Raw genomic sequence first — 12,192 nt, 5'->3', positions numbered from 1 at the left:
TTCAGCTGCAATGTGAAATGATACAGTGGAAATGGAAATGCATTCAGTGCCTGGCAAGACAGAACTTCTGAGTGTTACTGGAATGTGCTGGCGTCCCTTGGTAATATCATTAACTTGAAATTCTAGCAGTTTTCTAGAATTTGAGAATAAAGATCTGTAGTACCAATTGCCACCTCAAGTTGCTTATCACTTTGTCACTAGCAGAAAGGGCTCACCTTTTTCAGCCTTTAGACACAGCCTATTACTTCACAGGATGACATTACATTGAACTCTGTCAGATATGTAAATAAGGAAATTGATTAAGCTTCTTACAAAGAATGATCTAACATATTTTTTGATCCAAAGCAGTTTCAATTGGGTCAATTGTCTAAGGACTAAGGATGAAGGAACCCAAGTATAATAAGTAAGAAACTGTATTTCCTCTGTTATACAAACAAGTAATTTCAGGGACTCGACACTAGAATCTGTCCCTTCTTTTCTAAAACCCTGATATCCTGCCTGTCTGCTCCAGCAGTGAGGAGTAAAGTAGCAGAGTGTTCTCTTGTCACCACCAGCTGGACGGTGATTCCTGCGTGCTGCCCAGCACACAGACCAAGGGACACTGCAGACGGCATTCCTGGAAGGGACGCGGATCCAGTCGTGTGGTATAAACTGTAGCTCTTAAGTACAATGTGGTAGTTCAGGCCTGTAAATCACATTTTGTTTTTAACTGAGAAAGGTAAGAATGCATCCAAAACATAATTAAGAGCTTTCTGAAACATGATTTCATGCCATATAGTCTAAATCCACAGAATTCAAACGTTTAATGAGCTTAGCTACCTTAACTCTCATGTGATTTGTTGTGATAAAACTTAGATCTTTCTACTCAGCAAATACCAACATCTTCTTTATGCTTTCTTGTTTTAACTTCTATAACTTACAATTTATAACAAGCAAAAAAGAACTTAATGAACAAAATCTTTCAACCACCCTAAAGAGGAAATATTTCAATAATTTTATACTAACAATTTCTTTATTAACTATATCATTCATAAAGAAAATCAATAATCTGAGGTTGTTCTGGTATCCTCAGTTTATAAAAATGTTGAACTTTGCTATTTAAACAGCTCCAGTTTTAATGCCATGCTGAGAAAAAGATTGATAGTATGATATTTATAATACATTTTTTCACACTATGAGCACTCCTGGAGAAACACGACGTGTGCCCGGGGATGGCAGATTCTGGCACGTAAGTGCCAGATTATAGGTTAGTTTGTGTTTGTTGGGTTTTAATACATTGGAATAATTTATTTTTAACTCTACCACTTTCACACTGAATGCACCTTGTTATGTAAGTATTCCCTGTGATTGCTGGTGACTAAAATACGCCTATTCAGAGAGATGCCCATCACTGCTGTTTTCTAGGTTATGCAGCATATTCTTTTACAAATTTAGATGCGGTTTTCTGGATGTTACCCCATAGCACTGACACCGACAGACACTATAGAAAAATATTTACTTACAGGCTGCAAGACACATCTCTGATCACATCACTTAATTTCACTTTCCAAGAAAACCGCTAACAAGGATGTGATTTGGTATGTTTAGAATTTTACTTTGAAAGTCTAATTATTGATATATAAAAGAAATGAGGATGGTAATTAAAGACATTAGAAGTACATAAGCATGTGCTTTCCCTCGAGAATTGCCATGGTGAAACACCCTCTGGCGGAGATGGCAGCTGGGCCACAACGTTTCCCAAGGCTCTTGAAAAATTGCATGGAACTGCAAAAATGAATGAGGATTTACTGCTCATATCCCAGGGACCATATGGGTGCTGTTATTCTAGATGTTCATTGTACATCCATCAAGAAATCATGGGTTTAATGATGTCCTCGCTAAGGCAATTTGTACCTGAGGTCAGTGGGTTAACTTTGAAATTGGGCAAACTGGAAGGAGGGCAATGAAATGGCAGTGCCACCTCTTAGCTCTCCGAGGTCTATATTTGGAAAGAAAAGTCAATCAAAACAGAGAGGGAGCTTTAGCTGGCAGCTGAGACAACGGCAGAGACTTATCGGGAAATGCCAAAAGAAACCGATTCAGGGAAAGAAACTCATTTTAACACATGAGAGTTACTCTTGTGGGAACAAAAGACTCACCCTCCAGGTATGCATTTGACAGATGCTGCTAAAAATATTTTCAGGAAAAAAGATGTGGAAAAAATCTACATTAAAACCACAGTGACACAGAAATGCTTTCAAAAATGAAGTAGTGCCGAGCATTTGTTTTTATTATTTGGGATCTCTAAAAGAGAGGTTGCATGTAATTGTCTTCTCAGGCTCTTTCTAAATAGTTTAGAAATATCTGTTTATTAATGGGGAAGAGGTGATAAGAAATAGCAAATATTTTTAAAAAAGACATGCATAGTATACAAAGGCATGCGAGCCAGTTTGTGATTGAAGTGATTATACCAGGCTATTTCCTTTTGAATACATGACATGTTGCCTACCTTTCAAGGCAGCACAATGAGGACATAAGTGACAGATTAAACTTGCTAAGTGGAAATCACAAAAGAAATGGACATTTAAACATGAACGTTCTTGGAGCTATTATAGGTATCATAGGTATAATAGACTGAGCATAGCTGAGAATAAATACTAAGTTCATTATAGAGAACCAACAGAGTAGTTCATCACTGAAGTACATATAATGCTTCACTTTAAAAAGACAAAAAACCTCTTTTACTATTCACTCACTAAAATAGCCCAAATTCAGAGCTCAAATCACCAGATGGACATTGAATATTCTGGGGACAGAGAAGGCTGGTTACTTGTAGGGCTACTGGACTTCTTTAGGAATACAAACACATGCTGTTAAAATGGTTCTCTTCACCCACAGACGAGGCCAGCCCATGTTGTGGGCACCTCTGGGGTTATTTCTACTACATAAACCCCAGTAAGAGGGATGTAATATCACATTTATACAGTAGAGATGCACCATTTCTTCCATCAGAAGTTCCTGCATCCAAAGGCGCTGCAGAACATTTGATTTAGTAGAGATGCACCATTTCTTCCATCAGAAGAGTTCCTGCATCCAAAGGGGGTTATTCTATTAGGAAACAGAATTTGGCATAAGAAAAAGTGGAATAGCAACGGAAACATCTTTTGGGAAAAACTTTAAGTCTCTTTATGGCAGAGATGTATTTGCTAGTTTTTGAAAGTAAAAATTGCATTGGCAGCATATCAAAAGGTTTGCATCTGTGAAAATGCTTTTATCACAAAATTCTGTTCTCATTTGAACAACGTGAGGAAACCATAAGCCCATGAGGAATTGAGAGCTGAAAGCAGGTAGTGCTGCGAGCGCGTTCTTTGGGATGCAGGAGACGATCCAGCTACTGGCATCACATTTGAGGTAACGCTTTCTGAAGACCACTCACCTGAAAAAAGACTGTCAACAAATGCTAATTCCATTTCCAGAGGTCTCATTTCAATTTACTGATGCCATGACAGTACAAAATCCTTATCAGTTGTCTAACTCTTTTTTTTTTTTTTTGTTGTTGTCATTTATTGCAATCCTACAGCTTTCTGGAGGGGTTACTTCCATTCAGCTAAAGGATCTACAACACACTGCTGTAGTGTATCAACATTCACCTAAACATCACATATTTTTATCTGAAGTTTTAGGGTTTTTTTGGTTTGAAGTTTGTCAGAAACATTATACAAAACACTTATTTTCATTTTTTGCATTTCTGCTCCTCTGCAGAAACCCAGGATGAAGCCCTGGGGAGGTAAGGGGACAGACACCCAGCCTAGATGAGTTGATGCAGTCCAGGATTTGCTATGGCACCGAGTCACAGGTTAGTCACCAGGACTAACACAGAAAACATGATTTTTACATTGTATTAACTTCCTCTGTTCTTATTACATAATTTTATTATCACTCTTGTGAAGGGATAAATGTTTCTGTATCTGGCAATCTAAATGATCAGTGTTTCTTGTGTTCTGGTTTGAGAGAGCAGGATTGCTGCACTTCAGATTATCAGGAGCTGCTGATTTAGCCAAGGCACCACGCTTAAGAAAACCGACTCAGTAACAGACATTTGAGCTCGGAAAAGAACAGAAAGAACAGATCAGGAGATATGAATAATGAAGATTTCTTAAGAGATGATCTAAAGACATTCAGTGAGATGTATGATGACATTTAAATTTACATTTTTACATTACTTACATCAGAAAGGCACTGCAGCCTCTACAGATTTGGGCATCTTTTGGGCAATCAGAAGGGATTGTGAATATGCAAATTTAACAGATAGAGGATACCGGTATATCATTTCAAGAAACAGATTCTGCTGTGATCACAGAATAAATTCTATAATACATAATATAACCTTAGGAGAAGTGGGGGTTTTTGTGGTTTCTGATGAAGATAACACCATAGTGTCACTTAGTTAAACATATTTGGCAATAACAACGTAGCCGATCATAATATTTGTAGTCTATTTGGGCAGGACTGTTAATTACTGAAGTATCATGTCAACTTCCCTTAGGGCAATCTGGAAAGTTCAAACAATAGAATTAGCCTGTAGGCTGCAAACTAAATTAATTAATGGTTATGCTTATGTTCCATACAGCAAGAGAAAATTCCATCTTATATATTCTTTAGTATGAGGTATGGAAGCAGAACAGCACAGCTTTCTTCCCTTGGCAGATGCCAACCTCTGTTGTTTACGTACTCGTGCCACCAGGTCAGACAATGTCATTACTTCATGAAGTAGAGAAGTAATTGCCAAATGCCAGAACGTTACCTAAAGCACAAAACAAGAATCCCAAAGGGTAATATAATTTCACAAGGGCCCTTGAGGAAGGGTACTTTTGTTTATCTCTGCATTTGAGAAAATTTTGGAGAAAGGCAAGGTGGAAAAAATCATTTAAATAAAGAAAAAAATTTGCTAGTTGTAGCAAATAAAAGATTGGGTTTCTATATTAGGTTTCCTGAGAAAAATGGAACCCATTTATAATATCCCTGAGAGGACAGCACCTCTTCTGCAGCCATCAGGGCAGTCTCTGCCACCTTGAAGAACTGGGCAGGGCCAAGAATACGGGAGGAAGCTGAAGTCCCAGGAAGGGCTCAGGGACGTTGCCCACCAGTACGAGGAAATGGTTTTCCCTTCCAGGCCCAGGTGGGATGTGCACTGCTCTGAAACACCCCTCTCCAGAGCTGACAGCAGGGTTTGTTACAGACATTTTCCTACATGGCTTCTAATATACCACACCCAACTGGCTTTTGGACAGCCCAGACACACATTAGTACAACTAAGGAGAAATTTGACTTGTGAGTTCAGGTTTTTTAGGACTACTGGAGCTTTTTCAACAAGAACAATCCCTGGTGCTTATCTAGCAGATATATGCAAGACAAAGTCACGGTCAAGTTCATTGTTTAAGTGGCATAACCAAATAAAGACTTACTAAAGATTTATGATGTTTAAATGACACGAAACCTCACCTCGACCAAATTATACCCTGATTTTGGCTTTGACAGGAATATTTGCTTCCTGTGGGAGATCATGTTCTAGCATCAAGCACGGATTGCATCCCTGGCTGAGCAATCTTGATAGAAAAGGATGGTACACATAGCTGGAATGTTAGTCTCAGATACTGAAAGATTAAATCAGAAAAGTCTCTTCAAATGGATTTTTAATTTCAAGAGATTGCAGTTGGTTGTTTTAAGAGGATTTACACATTTAACTGATTCAAATGTATTAAAATGTGTAAAACTGAGTGGCAAGGTTGTAAGAAAATTGGACGTATTTTTCTAAAATGTGTTATAAGGAAAGGTTCCTCACGCCCATTTAGATCAGGAGTCATTTTGCCATTGGCTGTGACTGGGAGTAAGAGTGGGTCTTAAATGGGTAACAGATTGGAAGTACAGGGCTAATTAGTGATGTGAGCTAAGTTTTTAAACATGAAGAGAAATGCTAAGACCTTTTTCACATTGTCATGCTGTGCAAAGCAAACCACCTCGCATTTAGGATGCTTAATTCAATTTGTGTTACACTACTGATGATTATGAAATGCATTTTGAAGAGATTTGTTTCATCTTCTCCTGTGAGTGCAGAAAACATACAAAGACTTATTTTCTACATGGAAGTAAAAATAAAGTAGAGACACGCTTCATGAATGCTATAAGAGAAAAAGATATATAATGAAAAGAAAAATATCAGGATATATTTAAGCAGACTTAAGAAATTAGGTTTTTCTAGTATCATTTAACAAAATGGTGCCAACATTTTTCTTGGTTGGAACAGGTAGAATGAAAAATGAAAACAGCATTTTCTCTTTATTTGTCATTTCATAACTGTTACTTTTACACTCATGCACATACACCTCACACATACATCTTCCTATTAGTAATGGACTAAACAGGGATATCCTTCATTATCATTTCAATTAAGAGAAATAAAGAGATTGAATTTGACTAAATTCCTGACAGGGTAGTGTTTTATTACCAAAAAAAAAAAAACAAGTTGGAAAAACCTTTGCTGAATACTCAAGTAAGTGCAAACACACAAAGCACTACCTACAGCATTCTTGTGATCATTCCTACCTCCTTCTCACATGACCTTCAAATCTATCTGTGTGCCAAAGAAAAGGATCAGGGTGAATTTATTGTTCAACACTATTTAATGGGTCTTTTTTCCCATCACGCATGAAATTCCATTTCTGTAGTGCTACAAAATGACATTATGCCCTTCCAGAAGTGCTCTAAAGCTTAGTGATACAAAGTGCCCTTCTGGGCTCTGCTGACCAAGCACATTCTGCTTTCTAGTACAAGTGCCTACCTGGAATGCTTTGGAACCTTTACAGACACAACAAACAGCCTTAAAAGGTGTTTCCCTCAGGGGATTGAGTAGATACTTAATTTTATGCTCCCACCTATACCCAGTCAATGCAGGATCAACATTTATTTATCAGCATAGTTTCATATTTTCACCTGACACCATATCTCTGGAATTTCAAATTAATAAAAATAAAACAGGCAGTAAATCCATCCTTTCATTTTATTTAAGCCAGTGAGCTGTCTTCAGGATATGCAATCAGTATTCATTTTACTTTGTCCTTATCTACTGTAAAGTTATTGGAAACAGCTTAAGAGAAATAACGAAGGTACCATTAAGCATATTATCTCCATTGTAATTGCAAAGGGACAAACTGTTAAAGTAACTGAAAGTCAACAAAACAATTCAAAACTAAGTTGTTCAGATACACATTGTGTATGTTTTATATTTACCTTCATTTTTCTTGATGGTGAAATTTGGATTGTTGACCATTTCAGGAAGAAGACTGTATAGGAAGTAATGCCCATTTTTAGGATCATCTTTGTCAATGGCACTGACAATCTGAATTACCTGCAACAGAAAATGCTCTTATTAAGTATTCACACTCCTGATAAACATACAGTATTGGAAAACCCATTACATTCTATTGGACACATTCTCATTTGTCTACATGCCAGATTAAAAATGCTAATTTATAATCTTGCAAGGCTTTTACAGACCTTAGACTGAAAGTCTGGGGAACAGGGGCTGCATCTGGCCCATTAAAACTGTTTCCAGAACAAAGAGGCAGAGAATAAGGAGAGACAGGCACAGAAGGGAGGCCAGGAAAAACTGCTCCTGGTTAAAGCAAGTAATAAATTATTATTCAGCAATAAAGAAGGAGGAAAACTGTGTTTCAGAAACACTCACGATGCCCATGGTAGTCTTCCATTCATATAGCTGTGCTTCTCACTGGACCAAAATGTACAATCTATTTTTAATTTTTTCTTCTTTCCCCCACCACCATATTTTATTTCATTGAATAGTATTTTTTTTAAATTAACTTTTTCTGCAAAGTTTCTATGATAAATAATCTAATCTGAAAAAATCTGTCTATATTTGTATTTTTTCCTTGATTTTAATAAAACATCAGTTATTCCTGTACTAGGAAGATAGGTTTGTTTTAAAATTATTACCAAACAATTCCCAGAACAACACAGGATACTAAGGTTAGAAGAGAAGAGTGTTTGGACAGTCTGGATAACTGTGAATAATCAAGTAACTTTGTATGAAGCACCTCATATGATTCACATGACCAACTCTAGTATCTGTAGTCTGTTTACCTCCATTTACCTCTTTTACTTCCAAAATAACTCAGAAAGATACTGCAGCTGATCATCTTCAAATCATACAGAGCTGCACAGGAATATGAAGGCAGGAAAACATTATTTTAAAATAATAAGGAGGTTCGAATTTTTTGAAAATATTGGGTGCAATTACTTTTTATTCCAAGTATTTTCTAGAGAAGTAGAAACAAAGACAACTATGACTCCAGATCCTGCACTGAGTTGGATTTCACTGGTAGTTAGCTCATGCTAGATGAGGTTTGTAAGAAATTTAATGAGAATTATTGACCTTTCCCATGCCCATTGAATTCAATAACATTTTTGTCTTATGTAGTTATTTTTGTAAAGCCTAAAGCAACTGACCAATAATTTCTTGGACAATTAAATTCAAATTAGGAATCACTACAAATTTCATTTTTAAAGAGTGGAGTAAAAAATGGAAACAGGGTGTGATGCTGTCCAAATTCATAGACTCACCTTAGATTTTCAAAGCTTCACCAACAAAATGCTAATGACTAATATTTTATACTGGTTTTTCCACAAGGGAAAGGACTATCAATCTGTATGTGTTACATATACAATAACAGTCAATATTCCATTCTTTCTTCTGTGTTCTTCAACAGTCAAAAAATAAAATCTAGTTAACAACAAGGAGCAACATCAAAACATAAATATTTGAAATTAGATATGCAAAAAGATGTTTGAGCAGGTATTGATATAGGCTTTTAGGTTTTGTAAGAAAACCTAGGAAGGAATCTGAGACAACTAATTCCTTGCCTAATCATATTCTGGATAGGTCAGATTTATTATCAAAAATCTACTGGAAACATTTTTAGATTAATTACCACATAAACAGATTATTATTTTTTATAACCGCATCTGCCAAGGTAAAAACCTTGACTGATAGGATTTCAAACACATATATGAGAAGAGATGGACAGAAAAAGGCCTTCCTTTGCTGCAAGAAGTAGCTACACAATGGAACCTAGAGAGCTATGCAGTGTGAGGAAATATAGAGAGCTGAAAAATATTGAAGCAGATGTTGTCTGTCCCACTGCAGAGACAGAGCCATTTACAATGTGGAACATCTTCAGCTTTCTCTTTGCAGAGGTGTAAGGTACCAAACGATCTACGTGCATGGGGCAGAGGGCTGGAGGGGGTACTACTAATTCTGTATCACAGGTAAGTGCAATTCAGAATGGAATCCTGAACAAGTATCTTTAGACAGATATATTTTATGATTGCTCCATTTTTCAAACACTGCTAGAACAGGGGAAAAGGATAATGGCAGAGTGAAGTCTGGAAGGCCAACTGGTGCAGTTCATCAGATGGTGATGCAATTTTATCTCTACTGGCTACAAAACTGTTAATTCTTTCCAGTGTTATGTAAGAGAACTGACTATAAAAATTTGCTGCACTGTCTCTAGGTTTTCAATTAATATACCTGAAAGCCAGTAGCCAACAGCATTAGTAATATGGGGTTTCAGTTCACAGAAATTTTATGAAATAAGCTTAGAATATCATCTAGATTGGAAATTTTCAACAAATAGAAATTGCGCATCTTCTTTGTCCTTTGTTTTCCCCCCCCAGGAACTACAGATACCTCTTAATGTCCTATAGAATTATATTAAAAAAATTACATTTCAGTTCTTTCCATCCATTCCTTCCATTGTTTACCAAATCATTCTCTGAAAATGTACCAAAAATTATATGCAAAAGACAGGCTTAGTGGAATACTACATTTGTTGTGTTACATGCACACATCAAGGAATTAAGAGTTAGTGTTCCCATAGCAACCTTATTTCTTTGTGCATTTGCATTAAAATAAGCTCTTAAAAAAAAAAAAAGCAAAGCATAACATATATACGGTGATACAAAGCTGCTCTATCTTCTACTCCATAGGGGTGAAAAAAGTCCAGGAATTCTCACTACCACTTTTTTACTAGTTTGCTGATGAGCACACTTTATTGCTCAGCGTTGTGTGATCAGGGAATGGAACACCATCAAAGTCATTCTCCAACTCTTCATCTGTAGTTTGTAACATGGTAGAGAACCTTCCAGGGCTGACCTGACTCCCCTAGCACTACAGATGATCTTTCTTTACTATAATAACACGTGTAACAAAGGTGTTCCATAGAACAAAATCAGTCAATATCAGTAAAAAAGAAAACAAGAACACATTTCTCCACTGTATATCCATGAGCACTACGGTGAAACTTAATAACCCTTTGGGTGTTCAATCTTAAAATTTTTGAAATTCTTCCATGTAAAATTTCAACTTCGATGTTGCATTAAAAATTCATGCATATATTTGATTCTGTACATACATTTAGCAGAAGCATAATAAATCAGCGTATTTTGCTTAACAGGCAACTCTGGATAGAAATTAATTGTTAAATGATCCCCTAGGACAACTCGGCGTTACAGTCTGCAGGTTTGTATTGCATTGCTCCACAGCCATATGACTGAGATAGAATTTATAAAAGACCAGCAGTATAATCGTAACGAATGATGTAGAAGGGTAAAACAGAAACAAAGTCCTTATCAATGTATCAATGTATCACAACTTTCTGTGTGTGATTTTAATACATGATACTGCTTACAAGACCTTCCCTGGAATGCAACTTACTAACCTCACTCAAAATGGTTCCTTACCACTAGTAAGGATAATAGTAACTTTATTAAAATTGTTCTTCCAACTCTGAAAAGCCCTTTGCAGTTACACTGGTGTCCATGGTTAATTCTGAATCACTTTGCAGACTCATAACACTGTAAGCAGTGGACTCATCACAGAACAATTTTAACTTTGCCTTTTCAGCCAGAGCCAGCCCTTTTACTGCTAGAACCTGCATTTTGCCGTTTGAATGAGCTTGGACTCTTCAGAGAGACAGAGATCTATCTGAAGATTTCTTCCATCAGCAAAAACCCATTCTACTGGGAGAACTGAATCAAATAGAGACAAATTGCGAGAGACTGGGGGAGCGCTGTACTCAGTTCTATATTGCTCTAGTTTGACCACAGGCCTGAGCGCTGATACATCATTGTCTGCACTACTTAAATGTTTGAAAAGTTTGCAGCTTTGTTTTGAGCCAACAGCACTTCACTGTGAGTCTGGGGATGGACTGGGGAACAGCGAAAGAGGCACTTTTCTCACTCAACAATGCAGATGTTCTGTTCTAGCAGTACAGGAAAATAATTCAGCTGGGCTGGAGAACGATCAGCTGTACAGCTACAGCCAGCAAAACCAGGAATGTTCCAGCTTTGAAAGTGGAATTATGAAAAAAAAAAAAAAAAAAGGAATAATAGAGAAAGGCATAATCTGATTTATGTTTAACCTAGAGGTACTGTAACACTACATTCCAATCTTTTTTTTCCTTAAAACTGACAAAAAGCATTTCTGGCAACTTTCTGTTGTGTTTAAAGATGTGCAAGGAGCACAGAAATAGGTGCCTGGACAAATACATTTCCTCCTCCTCTCCTTTCCTCTCCTACCTGTAGCACCTCCACTGTTAGAGGTAGGTTAAAGCACAGAAAATGCACCTGGCAACGTTATACATCAACAGTTTTTAATACATTCTGTCACATCACCAGCAGCTGCACTTGCCACTTGCAATTATATCAGAACCCAAAATAGAACACTTAGAAACTGAACTGGATGAGATGGTTCAATATATTTAGGGGCTGCAAATAAGGTTTCATAAAAGGTTCAAATGTAATCTCCCTTATGGTAATTCAAATTTGATTTAAACTTAGATTTAAGCTGAACTGCAAATGTAAATAGACTGGAATACCATAACACAATTGTGCCATTCCTGCACATGGAACATTCAAGTTTAAACTTTGGAGAAATATCCAAATTAGGCTTTTGCTACTATGTAGGAAAGTAGTGTCTGTCTCCTATTTGCTACTTCATAGCTGAGACATACTTAATTTTTTAAATTCTACATCTTGACTGATTAATATGATTTCTTCCAAAATGTGAATATAGAATAATAAGCATGAGAAAAACCAATCACGTAGCGTAGGTACCAAAATCTTTACAGGAGCAAATAA

At 36.7% G+C, this 12,192-nt stretch overlaps 1 protein-coding gene across 4 annotated transcripts in view; it reads right to left on the bottom strand.

Annotated features, from left to right (window-relative positions):
- Nucleotides 1–12,192, bottom strand: part of CDH8 (cadherin 8, type 2) — a 146,892-nt gene that overhangs the window by 19,490 nt on the left and 115,210 nt on the right. For 3 of the 4 annotated variants that reach the window (XM_014942497.1, XM_014942496.1, XM_014942498.1), the window contains one exon: nt 7,267–7,384. In XM_014942497.1, the coding sequence (XP_014797983.1) occupies nt 7,267–7,384 (118 nt within the window). Of the gene's footprint in view, nt 1–7,266; nt 7,385–12,192 lie in introns of those variants that run through there. The other variant, XM_014942499.1, reaches the window with a different exon arrangement.

Source organism: Calidris pugnax, unplaced genomic scaffold (assembly GCF_001431845.1).
Source record: "Calidris pugnax isolate Ruff unplaced genomic scaffold, ASM143184v1 scaffold28, whole genome shotgun sequence".
In the NCBI taxonomy this organism is placed as follows: Eukaryota; Metazoa; Chordata; class Aves; order Charadriiformes; family Scolopacidae; genus Calidris; species Calidris pugnax.
The sequence above is the reverse complement of the archived record's forward strand: the minus strand, read 5'-3'. Positions and strand labels throughout refer to the sequence as shown.